Below are 19,086 nucleotides of genomic sequence, written 5' to 3'. Positions count from 1 at the left end.
GATGGCAAAACCTTTATAGATATCACAATAATATATTCTTAGAGTCTCTGAAGTGCTTAAGAAAAAATGACACCATGAAATTCGTTGAATCTCATGGGACAGCGCGACATGTAGAATGATCTGTACTAGGGTACAGCTTCCTCGTTCCCACAACTGAATCTTCCACATACAAAATGCCACATAGTCTCGCAGGCCCTTTCATCATTGCACCCAAAATTTATACGACCATAATTCTGGCATAATGACCAAGAAAATGCCGTTCCGCGACGTGTAAACTAAGTCCCCGTTCTGGTGGCAGCAACTACAAATTCCGATAATTCTCCAGGTTCGGATCCAAACATCTAGCTTAGGCGAAGAGTACTAAAACGTATTCAGAAATCTGGCCTGAGAACATCTTGCACCACGACGAGTACTCCCACTGCCACCTCTATATCTGCATCCACATCTGATGCCAGAGGCAAACCAGAATTTCTCTAAAGCCGACCTGCATACTATGACAAAGCCAGAACTCATTGTTTATCCTTCCCCAAACAGAACAGGAAAGCGCGAATGCTGGACAAGTACGAGGTTCGACATGAACAGCTGCACCTCTCGGGGAGAACGGAAGGTACAGGCGTTGATAGATTCGGGGGTTCAGAAATTCATGATTGTAAGAACATCCCTCAAATCCCCGGAGCTCCACCACTTGTCTACAGCTCCTATATCTAGACACTAATTCCAACATCAACTGTAGTACAAACCAACTTGACAACTCCGACGCCGCGCGCTACATCTACGAAAGCCTCGTCCCCTCCCGCGAAACTTCCTACCAGGTCTTCAAAATCTCCCTAGCTCCCGCAACCGCATGAGAAAAGATGACACGCTCAATACCATATTTAAGTTCAGGGTTGATGAGTTTCAGAGTGGGGTGCTCGAGTATGATGTGAGTCGCTGGGGGCTGAGCAAGGGGATTCGGTATGCTACACGCTACTTAACCGAAACCGGGGCTACGGTGAAGTGGAATGATGACAATGGGAAGTTTACAGTTAGTGGTATGTATTGGAAGGAAGGGTAACCTGGGTGGTGAAGGTCGTTGGTTTCAATCCTGGTGCAAGGGTGGCAGAAGTTTGAACCTCGATAGCTAGCCTCGAGCACACCTAGGAATTCTCTTCGCGGGTGTTGATGTTGATAATCGGGTTGCCGACCCATGTAGTGAATGGGAGTCAGCAGTGCTAGACATGTCTTTGGAGACATAGCTCCATTTTAGTTTCCGGATATCATCTCCTTTGCCGCTGTTTCGAAGTTTGCTCTTGCCGGAGAGAAATTCTATGAGGGATATGGTGAAACTTTGGATTAATGGAAGGAGCGCGAGATATATCGTGACAGTGACTTGACTGAAAACATAATCGAGGTCCTTAATCGGCTCATTCATCCATGCATCTCCTAATGAGCCTTGAAAAGGTAGACTTGAGTCCAGATCGTAGTCCCTCCCTTTTGATCTCCCCAGGACCGAGGCCTTTGTACAGCACACCGTCCTTAATAATCTCTGTAACATCACCTTTGCATGAAGAAGTCCCTGCAAGTCTGATTTTCCCGCCTGAAGAGGTATCAATCCCTTTGTCGCCCCAGAAGAGTCTCCCTCCAGCACCATCACCCCAATCATCCACTAACTCCGCTAGGAGCATCAGGTCTCCATATGTAGCCGGCTGTGGTCCCTTTTGCTTATGGGACGCCAAAAACGTTCCAAAAGCTGCCAACAGGATTGCTACACCCGCAAGAGTGAAGAGCGGCATGGGGTGGAACGCGATTAGGTGCTGGCCGTTGACAACGATACAAAGACCAAATAGCCAATGGCTGACTGGTTTCATGACGAGCAGGAACGCTGTTTGCCATGAAGTGAAAGCCGCCTTAGTCGATTCTTTAGCAATGATAGTGCCGTGTGTGGCTCGGTTGGATGACGCGCAACGCCAAACTGCCTCGTCCCGATGTAGGTTGACAAGCTGCTCGGCGGAATGGATTGCTAGCGTATAGAGAATCTGTACAGCGGCCAGAAACAGGATATTTACTGCTGGTGCAGAGTTGTGCCAACCTATACAATATCCAACTACACTACAGGGTGGGAGCAGGGACGTGGGAATTGAGCCGTACGAATCGGCTATGAAGCTCTTATCTAGCTGTTGATTTTGGATCCTTAGGATAGCGCCGCCACCTGTGCCGATTAAGGGGACGAGAAACCAGAGGTAGGCCACCACTATTTTCAGCCTGGAGTATACATAGGTGACTTGGGGTTGAACGGCCCTGGGGAGACGAGCAGGGTGTAATTCAGGCCGTTGCCATGTGTCATGCAGCAATGCCAGAGTTGTATTCAATGGATCAGAACTCCAGGAGAGGATTTTCCGATCATAAGAAGGAAACAAAGACCAGGTGGACAGGATACAAAGAAAGAGGAGACAAGCGCCAAGGATCACTATCGCCGTACTATTAAATCCGACATCCCCCGGGCTGAGAATGTCGTCTGCACCAACAATAATCTGCGAGGCGCAACTGTAGGAGACTGTGAGGAGAAGGCCCCAAACAACGTTTACATACCAGCTGTTTGGTCGGCACTGCCGGCAGGATGTAAAGAGCCGAAGATTAGAATTACTATGGAGCCGTCCTTCGTGGTAAAGGGCCCAACGGAGCGAAGTCGCATGAATGTAACCAAGGATTTCAGTTGACACCGTGACACAAGTATTAATGGCCAAGATAGTAATCTCCCTTGCACTGTCAGACATCGATCCGAAAATTACAGTTGGATATAGCAGAACGGGAGTCGCATCGGGACGGAATGCCGCTGGAATCTCAAAGAAATGTTTTGGTATCCTTTCTCCCGCTATTACGAATGCGATAGTCCCGCATATAATTAGCCCAAGGGAAAGAACATATATTGTGGCTAGTCCTATGAAGCACCATTTCTTCGTGCCCAAAGCTTTGTCGAACGGCGGTAATGGCTGTTTCGTTGCCTCTGACCGCTTTTGCCCTGAGATGGTTGACAATCCGGTGTTGGACGCGTCGGACTGGAGTAGTGGGATTGAATTCGACTCGAATGTGTGATTCCTGTGCCCGTATCTTACATTTGGAACTGACATGCCTAACCAGTCTCCCTCTCTGCTGTATCTTGTGTGTTTGAAGGAAAGGATAAAATGTTGGGGATACTTAGGTGCAAGTAGGAGAAGAGCGAACGAGGAGAAGAGGTAAACATTGAAGGCTTGGAGAGGGAGCGCTGTGACACCGACTTGCACTGCCACGACCTGGGAATCCTGCGAGAATCCTTTCGTCCAAAACACGACCAATTTGGCCAGATCAGCGCACCTACATAGTAGCGAAAGGCAGCGTTGTGGAGATGCACTTCGATTTCCTTAGTAACATCTTCAGTCTAAGTAAAGAACTTGTGCATCAACCCTTCATAGCAGAGGGAACCCAAAATGAGATGACGCGTTTTTGACAAGCGAGCCGCAAGTTTTAGCGCCGTTCTCTCACCTCATATAATCTGCATCGACGCTCACTCATTGATATACGATGTGATCTCCTTCCTTTAGAGGCGCTTGCAATATCTTCACGATGCCCTACGGCAATCTATTCGTTTGTAAACTTTGACATAAATTGGGCCTGCAAATCTTCTCCGCAAATCCTCGGTGGCCTTGCATGGGCATGAGTCATGAGATAATGCACTAATGGTTCTCAAGTTTGGTTCCATTGCTTGACGTTAAACAAACTCTCGGCATGGTAATATTGTGTTGTGCTATTTGACCGCGTTGCGCGCTGATCAGGGTTCACTCCCGTGAAACCTTTCCAAGAAGTGAAGGTGAACGCACGGACTACGACTTTTCGCACTACGTTGTGTAAGTAAATAGTGACATTATATCACGGCATTAAGTTGTGCCCAGATAGAATATTTAGGTAATTTTCTCATCGAAACCGCATCCGACCCATGCCCGGTGAGTGACGGACTTGGGTACGTTGCGAAACTATCCTTGACCCGAACCTTCGACCATCTCTTCTACTACAACATGCCACGAGCATCCCGAGCCATGACTGCACATCCAAGATCATCATCAGAACACCACCCTAGCGAGAATATTTCCGACTATGCCTCACAAATCGCTCCCCGCATCCATCATCTTCACCACAAAGGAACTCCGACTCTACCGACACGGGCAGTTACAGCAACCTGCTGTGATGATCCTGGAAGCATTGCCATCCGCATTTGAATACGACACTATTACCAAGAAAAGGAAGTGGGTTAGGTTCACCGAGTTCACCGAAGACACCCGTTTCACCCCAAGTCAGAAAAACATCCGATTCTGACGCTCCGAACCGATGTACAATTCCACTGGGAAAATCACTTGTTCCACAGACGAGGGATGGCAGGACACAAGTTTCCTTCACGATTACCTCTACACTATTAGTTAGTGTTAGATCTTGTTCGTCTGGGCCAAGACTCCCGAAGGGCCGTTAGCATGGCGCAGCCTCAGCGACTCTCCCGATCGCGGCGACAATAAGCACGTACGTGGAGCGACTTCTAGTTCCGACGGACGAACGGTCGGAAAAGAATCCGAGGCTAGCCGTAGTTAGTGGATCCGGTCCCTAGAATGCACGACCGGCATCTGGCTAGTATTCAACGGGAACTAGGATGAGGATGAAGAATTTGACAGTTTCCAGGCGTTTGAGAACTTGAGGGGGACCGGGATGGAACGGGTTTCCAAAGATATTCTTGGGATGATTGATGAGGATGAGACGGTGCGCGAAGTCGTACCAAGTCCTAATCCGTCAGATATGGAAAAAGATCAAGACATGCGGCGGGATGCATCAGCATCCCCGGCGCTGACGGCCATTCTCAACGTGGATGGATGCGTAGTTCTGGAGAAACTCTACCTTGGAGGGTTGCTCAAGGACGAACCTTTTTAAGGCTCGTTAGTGGAGACACGAATATCCTTTGGTTGTATTCGATCCCTGTACATGTACCTTGCCATTAATTTCTAGAGACGTAAACCGTTTATAGAACCCGAGAGCTATAGTTGAGCTATGATGCCTCATAGCTACGCGAAAACAGCGATATTTGAGCTTGTTATGAATTCTATTTGAAAATGTACTTCGAACTTGTAAAAGGCTACGGAAAGGTAGGCATTATGAGCAAAAGGTGGAACCGAATAACAAACGCCCGGGAAACATCAAAGCACTGGTAGAGAGTATTCACATGACAGCACAACAGGAGTTCTGCTTCCTGGCCTACGCGCAAAACATTAGTAGTGGTTCTCACCAAGGCAAGCCCTTTGGAATTGCGATTGGGCTAAATCGGAAGCATTTACGCACCTGAGTATAAAACATCTTACTCTGCGCACTCAGTCCATCGCTCTTGGCTACCAGATCCTCAATCTTCTCCCCTCTCTCGAGCACACTCTGGATGGTCTTGTTCAACACCATTTTGGTTTCATCTAGTTCATGCTGGATCTTTAGCATGCTGTCCGCTTGGAGCGGATCTTGGAACTTTCCCAGATACTCCTTCAGCACCTTGTCATAGGGGTGTTCCGTATGGCCTTGTTTAGCCGTGGGCTGGAGCGGCCATGTCGAGCGAGGGTATTGAGTGAGAAACTCGTCGCAGGTTTGGGAGAGGATTTTATGAGCGGGCCCCTTCTTGTACTCAAGGTCGGTGACTACTATGCCGCAGATGCCTTCTGGACGAACATAATAGTGCAAGAGGTAATCTAAGAGGAAGTTAACTTAGGTCTCAATCTTTTGGCAATGAAGGGGTAGGACCAACTTACCTTTCTCACGAACAGAGTCCCTCTCTCCTGGCTTTATTCGTTCAGCGATTGTAGTGACATATGCTTTCATCTGGTTAACAGTAAGCTCGCTTGCTCCTCCGCAAGCTTGGTTTGGGGGCGGTGAGACGTACTATCTCCCTAATGCCTGGCGCGACCCATCTGTTGTATTGAGCGTCCAAGCCATCCACGCCGGCCAACTCAAACACGGGCTTAGCTTCATTCCGCACGATCTGCGATACTCGTCAGTAGGGGTGTAGGAGGCGAGTTAGAGGGAGCCTACGCCGATATACCAGATCTTCATGATGGCGGTATTAGATAGTTGATGTGGAGATGCGAAGGAGAGTGGAGAGGGAACGCGGATTTAGAAGGCGGCAATAGAGGGTGCTGAGACGCTGTGGAGTTGCCTGGTCGGCGGTGCGGTCAGATGCAAGATGAGATGCGATGTCGTTGTGTGTTTCAGCTGAGCCGCTGTGGCGCAGCAGCTGAGGTAATGCACATAGCGCGGGGTTACAGCCGAGTCAGTTGTGAACCTCTGGTATCTCCCTCGTGGTGACCCCTCCAGCAAATACTGACTGGTTCTGCTGCTTCAACTTCATCTATTCTAACCTAGTAGGCGCCATGTCGCTAGCTTTAGAAAACGCCCAGGCCCAATGGCTCGAGCAGCTTGACGCTATGCGCAAAGCTATAGCCGACTTAGATCTCTCTGCTGCTGAGTGTGGCCCTGCCTATGGAGATGACCTGAATCTGGACGACGATGACTTTTCTGGAGTGGCTAGTGGTGACGATGTCTGGGACGTCATTAGCGATGAATATGAAGAAGAATACAGCAGCGATAACCTTGACGACGATGTCGGCAGGCATGCTGGTGGAGGGCTCTATGACCAACTGTGGTTGGCCGACCGTTGCTCCATTGTTGCAGGGAGAAGCTCTGGCTTAGATGCAAACGCCTTGAAGGCGCAGATCCTAGCGATCCTGGCCAGCGATAGTAACAGTATGCACAATTCGCGGTTGCTCGGATACCGCCGGGCTGACCCATACGTAGACGAGGAGCTGCAAATGATGCTTGCAGACATTGTTGGATACGACGAGTTAGACCTTGTCGCTGATCTGATTGCACACCGACGCGACATTACCACGTCACCGCCTGTGCCTGTCTCAAAGAACGGAGTCATAGGCCGGCTGCAGACGCGAGAGGAGAGGGAAGAAGCCCTCCAGAGGCAAGACTACGAACACAAGCATGCCTCGCTTGCACCGAGACTCAATCGCGAGGGCCCTCAATACCCGCATGTCTATCGAACTCACGAAGCGGGAAATAAGCTCTCAGCTTACGGCAAGAAATATGCCCTTCCTCCGGATAGCAAGCATGAAGACCATCAAACCTACGAAGAGCACACAATTCCAGCTGCTCCTGTGGGAACGATCGGTGCCGGCCGCAAGCTCGTCGAGATCAAAGACATGGACGGTCTTTGCAAACGAACCTTCAAGGGTTACAAGTCTCTGAACAGAATGCAGAGTTTGGTCTACCCCGTCGCATATTCAACCAGTGAAAATATGCTTATCTGTGCCCCTACTGGAGCCGGTAAGACTGATGCCGCAATGCTGACGATACTGAATGTCATTGCCAAAAACCTCGTTCCAAATCCGATCGATGAACCCGATGCCACCAACTTCACTGTCCTTACCGAAGACTTCAAGATAATATATGTTGCGCCCATGAAGGCTCTTGCCGCCGAGATCACAGGGAAGCTTGGAAACCGTCTAGCATGGCTCGGTATTCAGGTTCGCGAACTTACCGGAGATATGCATCTCACCAAGGCGGAAATAGTACAGACTCAGATCATCGTCACAACCCCAGAGAAGTGGGATGTTGTCACACGCAAAAGTACCGGAGACACTGAGCTTGTTCAAAAAGTTCGCCTGCTCATTATCGATGAAGTGCATATGCTCCATGATGAGCGCGGCGCGGTTTTAGAGAGTTTGGTCGCGAGAACTCAGAGACAGGTGGAGAGCACACAATCGTTAATTCGCATCGTCGGCTTGTCTGCAACCCTCCCGAACTATGTGGATGTAGCCGATTTCCTGAGAGTCAACAAGATGGCTGGATTATTCTACTTTGACGCCTCCTTCCGGCCAGTACCACTTGAACAGCACTTTGTTGGAATTAAAGGGAAACCCGGAACTGCTAAGGCAAGGGAAAACATGGAACAAGTGGCTTTCGACAAAGTCGCAGACATGCTCAAATTAAGTCATCAAGTTATGGTCTTCGTCCATTCCCGAAAAGATACTGTCAAGACAGCGAGGAATCTTTACGAGAAAGCTGTCGATCAGCAGCTTTCGGACCTATTCGATCCTACTCTCCACCCGCGTTACGATCAGGCCTTACGAGACATGAAGCAATCCAAAGGGCGGGAACTTCGCGAGTTGCTCCCAAAAGGAATAGGCACGCATCATGCGGGTATGCCCCGCTCAGACCGAAACCTCATTGAACGACTTTTTGCCGAGGGGGTTCTTAAAGTTCTCTGCTGTACGGCGACTCTAGCCTGGGGTGTCAACTTGCCGGCCGCGGCCGTTATCATTAAGGGCACGCAGGTTTACAATGCGCAGGAAGGTCGTTTTACTGACCTTGGAATCCTGGATGTCTTGCAGATTTTTGGCCGTGCTGGCCGTCCGCAGTTCCAGGATACTGGCATTGGTTTTATCTGCACGATGCATGACCGGCTTGACCACTATCTTCGAGCTGTGACCGAGCAGCAGCCGATTGAGTCTCGGTTCTCGACGAAACTTGTGGACAACCTCAACGCAGAAATCTCGCTAGGAACTGTCTCCACTGTGCAAGAAGCAGTGCAATGGCTTGGCTATTCTTACCTTTTCGTCCGGATGCAGAAGAGCCCGCTCAATTATGGAATTGAGTGGGCAGAGATACGGGATGATCCGCAACTTGTTCAACGGAGACGCAAGTTGGTCATCGACGCTGCACGGGTATTGCAAAAGAGCCAGATGGTGATTTTCAACGAAGTCACAGAGGATCTACGCTCTAAGGACGTTGGTCGCATCGCTAGTCAATACTATGTTCAGCAATCCAGTATTGAGATCTTCAATTCCTTGATGAGGCCACGGGCATCAGAGGCTGATGTTCTCGCCATGATCAGTATGAGCGGAGAATTTGACAACATCCAATCCCGAGACACTGAGGAGAAGGAGCTTTTCCGACTCAAAGATGAAGGGTATGTGGCCACAGACGTAAAAGGTGGTATCGATACGCCCCATGGGAAGACGAACATCCTTCTGCAATCACACATTTCCCGCGCTCGACTGGAAGACTACACCCTTGTGTCCGATACGAACTATATCACGCAAAATGCTACCCGGATTTGTCGTGCTCTTTTTATGATTGCTCTCAACCGACGCTGGGGCTATCAGTGTCTTGTTTTGCTCAGCATCTGTCAATCAATTGAGCGACAAATATGGCCATTTGAGCACCCTTTGCATCAATTTGATCTTCCGCAGCCAGTATTGCGAAACCTCGACGAGAAGAGCGCCATTTCATCAGTCGAAGCTCTGCGCGATATGGAGCCTGCGGAAATCGGACAGCTTGTCCACAACCATAAAATGGGAAACGTCATCTCCAAGCTGCTAGACAACTTTCCAACATTGAGCGTCGAAGCCGAAATAGCACCCTTGAATAGGGATGTACTCCGTATCCAACTATTTCTCACTCCGGACTTTCGGTGGAACGACCGTCACCATGGAACCTCCGAATCGTACTGGATCTGGGTCGAGAATTCGGAGACCTCAGAGATATATCACTCCGAATACTTTATCTTATCGAGAAGAAAGCTGTATGATGACCATGAGCTGAATTTCACAATTCCTCTCACAGATCCACTTCCTTCGCAAATCTATGTTCGTGTTGTGTCCGATCGCTGGTTAGGCGCAGAGACAGTGCATCCTGTGTCTTTCCAGCATCTTATTCGACCTGATACAGAAAGCGTATACACCGACTTGTTAAATCTACAACCATTGCCGATTTCGGCACTCAAGAACACCCTTCTTGAGGAACTGTACGCCAAACGTTTCCAGTACTTCAATCCCATGCAAACACAAATTTTTCATTGCTTATATCACACTCCGGCAAATGTTCTCCTAGGATCTCCTACAGGGAGTGGAAAGACTGTTGCCGCAGAACTTGCCATGTGGTGGGCGTTCCGAGAAAAACCAGGCTCTAAAGTGGTATACATTGCTCCCATGAAAGCTCTTGTTCGCGAACGAGTGCATGACTGGGGGAAACGTCTTGCAGTCCCAATGGGGTTGAAGCTTGTTGAGTTGACAGGCGATAACACTCCGGATACTCGTACTATCCGCGATGCAGATATCATCATTACTACGCCTGAGAAGTGGGACGGCATCAGCCGAAGCTGGCAGACGCGTGGTTATGTTCGACAAGTCGGCTTAGTCATTATTGATGAAATTCACCTGCTTGGCGGTGACCGTGGACCGATTCTCGAAATTATTGTCTCCAGGATGAACTATATTGCTTCACAAAGCAAAGGATCTGTCCGGCTTCTTGGCATGTCAACTGCTTGCGCGAATGCTACCGATCTTGGAAACTGGCTTGGCGTAAAGGAAGGGTTGTTTAATTTCCGGCATTCAGTCCGCCCGGTGCCGCTGGAAATTTTCATTGATGGCTTCCCGGAACAGCGAGGCTTCTGTCCGCTTATGCAAAGCATGAACCGGCCGACCTTCCTTGCAATCAAGTCTCACTCTCCAGAGAAGCCAGTCATTGTCTTCGTTGCTTCCCGGAGACAGACTCGACTTACAGCTCGAGACTTGATAAACTTCTGCGGTATGGAGGACAACCCGCGGCGCTTCCTACACATGCCGGAAGACGACCTTGCCCTTTATCTATCGCGGGCTAAAGATGATGCACTCCGTGAAGCTCTTAGCTTTGGTATCGGTCTTCACCATGCTGGTTTGGTGGAATCTGATCGCCAACTGTCCGAAGAGCTCTTCGCAAATAACAAGATTCAGATACTGATTGCTACTAGTACGCTAGCTTGGGGTGTTAATCTTCCTGCTCATTTGGTTGTCGTGAAGGGGACTCAATTCTTCGACGCAAAGACCGAAGGGTATAAAGACATGGATCTTACAGATGTTCTTCAAATGCTGGGTCGTGCAGGTCGCCCGCAGTTCGACTCCTCAGGGATTGCTCGCATCTTTACTCAGGATGCTAAGAAGGAATTCTACAAGCACTTCTTACACACTGGGTTCCCCGTTGAGTCATCCTTACATAAAGTTCTCGACAACCATCTTGGCGCAGAAATATCCGCGGGAACGATTGCTACTAAGCAGGACGCACTTGACTACCTGACTTGGACATTCTTCTTCCGGCGATTGCACAAGAACCCATCATACTACGGACTCGAGATATCGGCTGAAGAGCACAATACCATTGCCGCACAAACTTTAGCGAATGATTACATGGTCGAATTGGTCGAGACTTCATTGAAAGAGCTCGCCAAATCGTCATGCATCTCTATACGCGGTACTGGTGACATTGACTCGACGGCATTAGGTAAGATCATGAGTTATTACTACCTCTCTCACAAGACTATTCGGCACCTGGTCAAGTACGCCAAGCGTGACGCAACATTCTCCGACGTCTTATCCTGGGTCTCGCACGCTATCGAATATGACGAGCTTCCTGTTCGCCACAATGAAGACCTTATTAACGCAGAGATGTCGGCTGCTCTTCCGCTCAAAGCTGATGACTTCGGCTTGCCCATGTGGGATCCCCACGTTAAAGCCTACTTGCTGCTCCAAGCGCATTTCTCTCGGATCGACCTGCCAATATCCGACTATGTGGGGGATCTAAACAGCGTCCTTGATCAGAGTATTCGTATCGTACAAGCAAGCATAGATGTGCTGACTGAGCTGGGATATTTTTCGAGCTGCGAAATGATGATTACGTTACTCCAGTGCATTAAATGCGCGCGTTGGCCGACCGATGGACCTTTGGCTATCTTTCCAGGCGTTGATATCGAGAAGGAGAAGAAGAGAATGGAACACCCGAAAGCTACCCCGAAGTCCTTGGTCGAGGCTACAACTACCCCAAACGCCGTCCTCGAGACAGCCGCGCGTTTCGCAGGAGTGAAACCCGAAGCAACGAAACGGTTCCTAGAACCAGCCGGGCGCTTACCAAGCATCAATGTCGACGCACGGGACATAAATGCCACCAATATTTCCGTTCAACTCTCTCGCGTTAACGTAGCGCGCATGACCGCCGGTGGCGTACGGATTTTCGCACCGAGGTATCCAAAGCCGCAGACTGAGGGCTTCTTTGTCGTTCTTAGTTACCCTAGTAGCGATGAGATGATAGCTTTGAAACGCGTGGGCTGGAACACGGCTGCTAGAGGAAATACAACTAGCACGAGACTGCAGGCTATAGCCAAGATAAACTTGCCAGAAGACACCCAGGGGAAGAAACTTGATGTTACAGTCCTAAGCGATGCATATATTGGTATGAAGTGGAAAGAAGAGGGTGTGGATGTCCCAAAGGTGCCGGTCGTAGAGGATGGGAAGGTCAAGGGGAAGGGAGGCTGTGACTAATTAGTTGGGACTGTGCTTTTCCTTTGATGCTGGAAATCTTCCGGGTGAGGGCGGGGACGTCATAATCTTGGTTTCAGGCCATTCAATCGAACGAATATTTGATTAAGCAATCATGATATTCATACCTTAGATACGGAGAGCCTATTGAGCTTTCATCTCGGTGGCAGCCAGTTCTTCCTGGCTCCTAGAACATTGCAGATGATAAGCTCCGATCCAGACGCTCGATGGTGAATGTATAGGACACATTCCATAGTACTTTCGTACAATACTTTGCACAACAGCATAAACACTAGCTCACTATGCGGCAGAAGCAGGTAGAGGCCTTTGATTTAGGTGATAATGCTAAGGTTCTTTAACCATAGACTTCTACATCTTTATTTTCTACACGTATGCTCTATAAATTCTCTATGCATTTTTCTATCGACTCTATTTTCCAATTGATGCCAACGCTTGTGCTGTTGTGCAAATGAATACAGTACGCAATACAGCTTGCTAATTGTAACCTCATCTTTGACCATGTCTCTGGTGTTAACCATAACATATAGAGATGGTACGGTGAGAGCGGCGTGGTTGTCCCTATAGTGCAGGTGCCTAGGTCGCTTGCCAATTTCAAGGAAATCTAGAATGATAGGCGAGCTTAGGATCTTGATAAGGCCAAGTTCGTCAGCACTATTCGGCACCTTGTAGATGCTGTCCAATGCTAGGACGGCCATAGGTTGGATGAATACAAAGCTGGATTCAGGATTGCCTACAGGGAATTTGGACTCCCCAAACCTCCAAACGTTCGACTTAGCGGTTTTGATATGGGCGATGTTCTGTCAGAAGCGCTGTCGATGTGGAAAAACTAGTTTAGCTTACTAATGCACATTTGGGTGGATATTTCGGAAACTAATCGGGGATACTAATTGAGTCAACTTCACTGCTATCTCTCTACAACACGTATCTCTACTCCGTATTTCATGACTGAAAGGTGGGTAGTGGAAAATTCACTCTCAAGAAGTTTATCGTGACCCTCAGGAGCCTTTACACTCGGACGAAAACTCCGATGCTAAGTATCGTAACCGAACAAACATTTCAACAATGGGCCGGGCGAAACGAGGATTTAGTGTTGGAATCTGCTTCTGGAATCTCGGGATATCCTTACAATAGGGTAGAGCAGGGATGCTCAGGTAATTTGTCCTTAGTGTTCTCAAACGCTAACCCAGGCTGATTCCTGTAGAGTTTTTAGGCTTATATCAACATTGAAAACCTTCGAGTTCCTCAAAGGAAAAATCTGCGATCCTAAGGCTGATCCTCCTGATCGATACGATGAGCGAGATTGAAGATGACTGACGGGAAATTTCCTAATTCCTACGTTCCTTGGTAGCCACACATCAAGCTGGTTTTGTCCAGTCCACCAATCAATGCGTGCTTCAATGCATTCCAAGGATGCCCAAGCCTACGGATGCAGTACCTCACAAATTGAGATATAGATATTCTCGTCTAGGATGAGAGTAGCACACCACTTACCGGAAGAGGCCAGACATTCCATAACGGAGGCCAAAGACTGGGCAGAAGGAGTATTGCATAGTCCACTAAGCCGTCTACAAGCTTCAACCCATTCTTTCCAGCTTGAAGGAGCTTTAAAAACAAATAATTAGGAGGCCACAGCCCATGTAAGGGCGGGCGGGGCTCCGCACTACTCCTCTATCACAGCCAAACATGTACGAATAGTCAGCCAACGGTTGATTCGCGTGCATAATAGAATGTATATACCTTACAGCCCAGATACCCGAAGCAAGCTGCCGTAATTTTCATTTCTTTCACACCTAAAATGACCTCAAATTAGAGCACTTCTTAGAGCTCTTGCCTTCGTTTATGTTATCCAATCCCCTGCATACAAGGTTAACTTACCCGCGGAACCTCTCTAGCATAAAAAGTTCTCCTGGCTAGTAAACACTATTGGTGCGTGTATACATAGTCACAGTTGTAGAAAGTTAGAACTTCGCAAGACAACACAGGTCCCGAAGAGTGACCATTCCAGTTGGGGGCCTGGAAAATCGCGTTTGAAGGCTTTCCCCATCCGCGTGGACGAAACCAGCGGTTTCATGGTATCATATTTGCATCGAATTGTCGAGGGATTTCTCAGGTCCCCTGATGTTCGGCGAGATATATGTGCCATCTCCAGGAGCTCAGGATTCGATATTGCTCTTCACCTCTCGTCCGCAGCTTATTGATAATAAAAACTGCGAGCGACTTCAGGGGCTTATTTCTCTTCTTGTATCTCGCATATGCTACCAAACTCTGAAGTGGGTTGAAAAAACAACGCTGACGTGACCCCAAGGCAAAATGTAAGGAATATTGATGAGGCCATGCAGCATCATCAACACAGCTTTCAGAGAGGATGATTTCCTACACCCCAAGACATAATTTGCGCTAGTCTATAGCTATGCCACCTAAAATCTCGTGTAGGAAGAATTGTTGACATTAGCGAGCATTCACATGTTCGCTACGAACCGTAGCCTAATCCAATATTTGAAAGCCGTGACTTGGGACTGTGACCATCTTAAGGGATATACCATGGTTGCCTCTGCGATGGCTAGCTGGCAAGAACTAATGTCGTCCGTCTGGAGGGCATAGCCTTTAGAGAAACTTTATGGTTCTAAACTCTAATAATAGGAATTACTCTCAAGCGTTTTCGCTACAATGGCGAAGCTGTAGGGCTCTTGCGGATTTCCTTGCACATGGGAGATTCTCCAACTTCTCTGATGACAGAACAATTTCCTGACTCCATATTCGTGACACCGTGGCTCTCTGGGCTTTCCAGGGAAGCAGAGCTGGGAGACAGGCATATGGTCGACGAGATTAAACTCATTGCCAATTTGAACAACCCGAGTTCTTTCCTGTAATCGCCTCCTAGAGGTATAAACCTAGATCCCCTTGCGCTTAGCAAATCACGCTAGCTAAAACGCTTCAGCGAAGTTACGTGTCCCTTAGTAGAACTAGCCCACGCTCTATTATTTGAAGGGACCTAATACCCAGCTTTCCAAGCTAAACCTACTGCAAGGTTCAAAGCGTTCTACTTCTCTTGGCCCAAAATTAAATCTTTCCGGCAATTTCTCATTTGACGGGTTCCAGCTGACCCCCAGCTGACCCCCAGCGACCCTACCGCCCAATCTCAATGGCTTCACAGCGGGAACTCTGCCGATCCTCACAATCTTTCTCAACCTATAGTAAAGGGACCGTTCTTTGGAACCCCGTTCGCTAGTCCTACCCAATTTTACGCTTGAAACAACCCCGGAAATTTAGGTATCGGTATGTCGCATCATGCTTGGACTCCCATGGAAGCATCAAAACCTGAGCAGTCGCACAACGTACGGGACCGAAAGAAGAACAATACATGGGCAAAAAGAATATCCGAAAATAGCGGAAAGCGATTAAAACGAACTGCAAGCCAAGCCATCGGGCGGTAGAAAACTTCATCTTTATCCGGTTGATGAATACGAGTTCTCTCTTATATGAACATTTAAACCCCCCCACCACTCTTCTGGATCCCTATTTTACGCTGGTAATTCAGAATGAAGCATTACATCTTTGCCTTCTTAGCCATCCTCCCTTCTATTATTACCGCCGCGCCGGTGGAAGAACGACAGAGTCCTGGAATCTGTCTGAAGATCTGCAGTGCCAAACCTATGGATTGCGGCGAGACAGGGGTAAGCTAAAATAAATGAGAATTTTTAAGATAGGAAAGCAGCTAATCTTTCATAACAGTTTTCGTACCGCTCAGGGAGATGCTGGACTTGCTGCACGGAAGCCGATGCGGACAAGCCAAGTACAGAATAGATTGAGGCAGCCTGAGAGTGGACGCCGAAGCGGAATTCAGTTGTGTATGCGCTCCGCCGCTGATATTTGATTTGAGGAGAAATCTCAAAGAGCATCTATATATGGGAATGAAGAACTATTGTGAGAGGAACCTGAATGCTAGATCTAATCTAGAGGCATGAGGTTGTTTATCTCGCTCTGTGGATGGAACGAATCAATTCAACAAAATTGAGCAATAATAGCTCGGCCAATCTTGATACGATTTGTGGTAATGGCTTCCATCTCCGCTTTTCGATCTCTGCATGTCGTTCCTAATGCCAAGCGTCCAAAACACAAGCATCCTTCTCGGATCATCTGAAGTAAAGCCGTCGACAATCATAACAAGGCTCCCAAGTTATTCGTTTCTCAGGGAATCTTAGTCCATGGGCGTTAAACGTCGCTCAGCCTGTGTAAATTACTCACTTGACTTATTTTTGTCTATTTATATAAATGATCAAGCTTTCGTCAACGCCTCACAACCTCCCATTTAGTAACACCTCCCAATCTAGCGTCAACGTGCCCCAAAGGTGCGCCCGATACGCGCATTAAAGACTGGCAGGATAGTCGAAGCAATGTCGCGTATGACACTGGTCAGACTCCTCAGGCTCACGACCATGCAAAAGCATACGGAGGATCAGTATGAATATCAGCAAGGCATCTTAATCAGCGTTCCCAACCGTACGTAATACGTTTCAACTCGCCGTTTTTTAGGCTGTAACTTCTTAGTTTGTTAGTACGTTTTAATATAAAGAGAGAATTTAAATCTACTTATAGGGCGTAACTATTATAGCTTATAATCCTCTTACATTTTAACAGCTTATAAGATGTTACAGTGTATATAGTCTACTAAGTCCTTTATTTTACTATAAATATAACCTTACTAGAGCTAGTTTTTTTATAGTTAAAAAGCCTTAATTATTAAGCTAAAAAGCTTATTTTTATTATAAGTAATAGTTTTTCTACTTTTAAAAAAAAACCTTTTATAATTATAGCTTATAAAAAAGATAAATAAAAAGTTAAAAGTAATTTTATATAGTGTAAAGTAAAAAAGTTATCTAACTTATTTTTACTAAGTAAAAAAGTTAGTAAATAAAAGGCTGTTATTATTAGCTATAGTAACATCTTTATAGCAGCTATTATAGTACTGCTGCAACTCTATTATTTTCTACTACTTTTTATATAAGCAGCTGCTAGTAAGAAGGCTTATGTTAATAAAAAAAGTCTTTTTAAAGCTTTTATTATAATAGTTACTACTAAGTAACTTGTGTTGTGTAGGCTTTTAAGTAATATTATTGTTATTAGCCTTAGCTTTAGCCTTTGTATTAATATACTTTTAAAAAATAGCTTTTATTAAAGCTTTAGCTTTTTTATGCTATATAAAGTGCTTTCTCTAGTAGTCTTTAAACTAAATAAAATAAAGTTAAGAGTTTAAAATTATTACTATATAGTAATAAGATATAAGTAGCTTAATAATAAACTTTTTTTAGTATATAAGTAACTTTTTTATGCTAAATGCTATGCTAGATTTAAAGTAGTAATTATTACTCTTACTTTTAAGTTTATTACTTATATATAAAAGCTTAGTATAAAAGTGTTATAAGTTAATAATAAACATCTAAAAAGAGCTATAAAAGCTGTTACCTTTAAAGTGTTTTATTATAAAGTAAAAGACTTTAAAAAACTTATAAAAGTAATTAACTTTTTTTTATTTATTTTTAGTAATAACTTTAGTAAGAGTAAAGTTACTAAAAATAGTAAAGTTTATAAAGTTATTATTAGTACTTTTTTACTTATGTATAAACTTAGTAATAGTGTCCTTAAGCTTAAAACAGCAGAGAAGCATAAAATAAATACTATACTAGTATACACTATTATTTTGTATAAGATTAAGTGTTCTAAAGCTTTAAAAAAAGTTATTATTATTAAAAGTAGCTTAAAAAGTTATAAAAGCTTTTTATTATTTATATAATACTAGCACTATGTTTATAAAATTATAAAGTTTTTTAATAACTTTATAGTAGTAATAAAGGTTAAATTATTTTTAAGAAGCTGCTTAAGTAAGCTTTACTTTAAAAGCGCTTATTTTTTTACTATAGATAACTACTTTTACTACTAGCTAGATTATATAGCTAGCGCAGCATATACAGTGCTTAGAGGTAAGAGGCATATTAAGATGTTAAGTAAAAGTAGAAATAGTCTTATTATTATTATTTAACATATTATTAGCTACTAAATAATAAAATTTTAATATAATTTTAAAGTTATTAATAACTTTAATAATCTCTAGCGCTTAATTTACTTTAGTATAGTTACTATATAAGTTATAAAAGCTAATTAAAATGTTATAGTGTTAGTAGTTAATATTTACATAGTATTATTAGTTAGTGTTTAGTTTAATAAAAAATGCTAAGACACTAAACTAATAAGCTAAAGTATACTTACTAATAAAGTGCAACACTACACCTAGAAAAAAGAGGTAGTTTAAAAAAGTTTATATATTAACATTTAACATAATTTTACTTTAGGCTATTTTTAGCATTATTTAAATCTCTTACTTCTGCTATGTATATCCCTACTATATGTAGAATAAATATATAGTGTTAGATGCTAAAAGAGCAGTAAGAAGATTAGCTTTATTTTAAGTAATAATACTTTAAAGTTTTACTAATAATGCTATATAAAAGAAAATATTATAAAGTATTACTTAGTTAATAACTACTACTTATAAAGCTTTTTTTTACTAAATACTATAAAAAATAATATATAATAAGCTTATTGTCTGTACGCAGCAGCAGCGTCGCGGCCTGGATACGAGCGATCGCGCACGAGCAGGATCACGTATCTATGTTACATGATG

At 45.4% G+C, this 19,086-nt stretch overlaps 3 protein-coding genes across 3 annotated transcripts; 1 reads left to right on the top strand and 2 right to left on the bottom strand.

Annotated features, from left to right (window-relative positions):
- Window positions 1-56: 56 nt before the first annotated feature.
- Window positions 57-3,715, bottom strand: BDR25DRAFT_352504 (uncharacterized protein; the record flags this gene model as incomplete). The annotated part of the gene is made up of 14 exons (XM_033695020.1): window positions 57-90; window positions 152-195; window positions 224-301; window positions 362-427; window positions 485-661; window positions 723-827; window positions 860-937; window positions 982-1,084; window positions 1,137-1,470; window positions 1,511-3,366; window positions 3,420-3,498; window positions 3,525-3,562; window positions 3,589-3,658; window positions 3,691-3,715. 14 exons carry the CDS (start codon window positions 3,713-3,715, stop codon window positions 57-59), a joined length of 3,087 nt encoding a protein of 1,028 aa, XP_033549866.1.
- Window positions 3,716-5,030: 1,315 nt separating this feature from the next.
- On the bottom strand, window positions 5,031-6,198 carry BDR25DRAFT_282204 (synaptobrevin). Its single transcript, XM_033687950.1, has 5 exons — window positions 6,064-6,198; window positions 5,915-6,013; window positions 5,784-5,853; window positions 5,332-5,723; window positions 5,031-5,247 (listed from the first exon to the last, which is right to left on the bottom strand). The coding sequence occupies exons 1-5, from the start codon at window positions 6,082-6,084 to the stop codon at window positions 5,212-5,214; spliced, it is 618 nt and encodes a 205-aa protein (XP_033549865.1). The 5' UTR covers window positions 6,085-6,198; the 3' UTR covers window positions 5,031-5,211.
- A 153-nt stretch (window positions 6,199-6,351) lies between these two features.
- BDR25DRAFT_282199 (Sec63-domain-containing protein) lies at window positions 6,352-12,665 on the top strand. The gene is made up of 2 exons (XM_033687949.1): window positions 6,352-6,774; window positions 6,826-12,665. Exons 1-2 carry the CDS (start codon window positions 6,402-6,404, stop codon window positions 12,387-12,389), a joined length of 5,937 nt encoding a protein of 1,978 aa, XP_033549864.1. The 5' UTR covers window positions 6,352-6,401; the 3' UTR covers window positions 12,390-12,665.
- The last annotated feature ends 6,421 nt before the right edge of the window (window positions 12,666-19,086 follow it).

The sequence above is a fragment of the Lindgomyces ingoldianus genome (genome assembly GCF_010093535.1).
Source record: "Lindgomyces ingoldianus strain ATCC 200398 unplaced genomic scaffold BDR25scaffold_9, whole genome shotgun sequence".
Lineage (NCBI taxonomy): Eukaryota > Fungi > Ascomycota > Dothideomycetes > Pleosporales > Lindgomycetaceae > Lindgomyces > Lindgomyces ingoldianus.
This window is presented reverse-complemented; position numbering and strand designations above follow the sequence as displayed.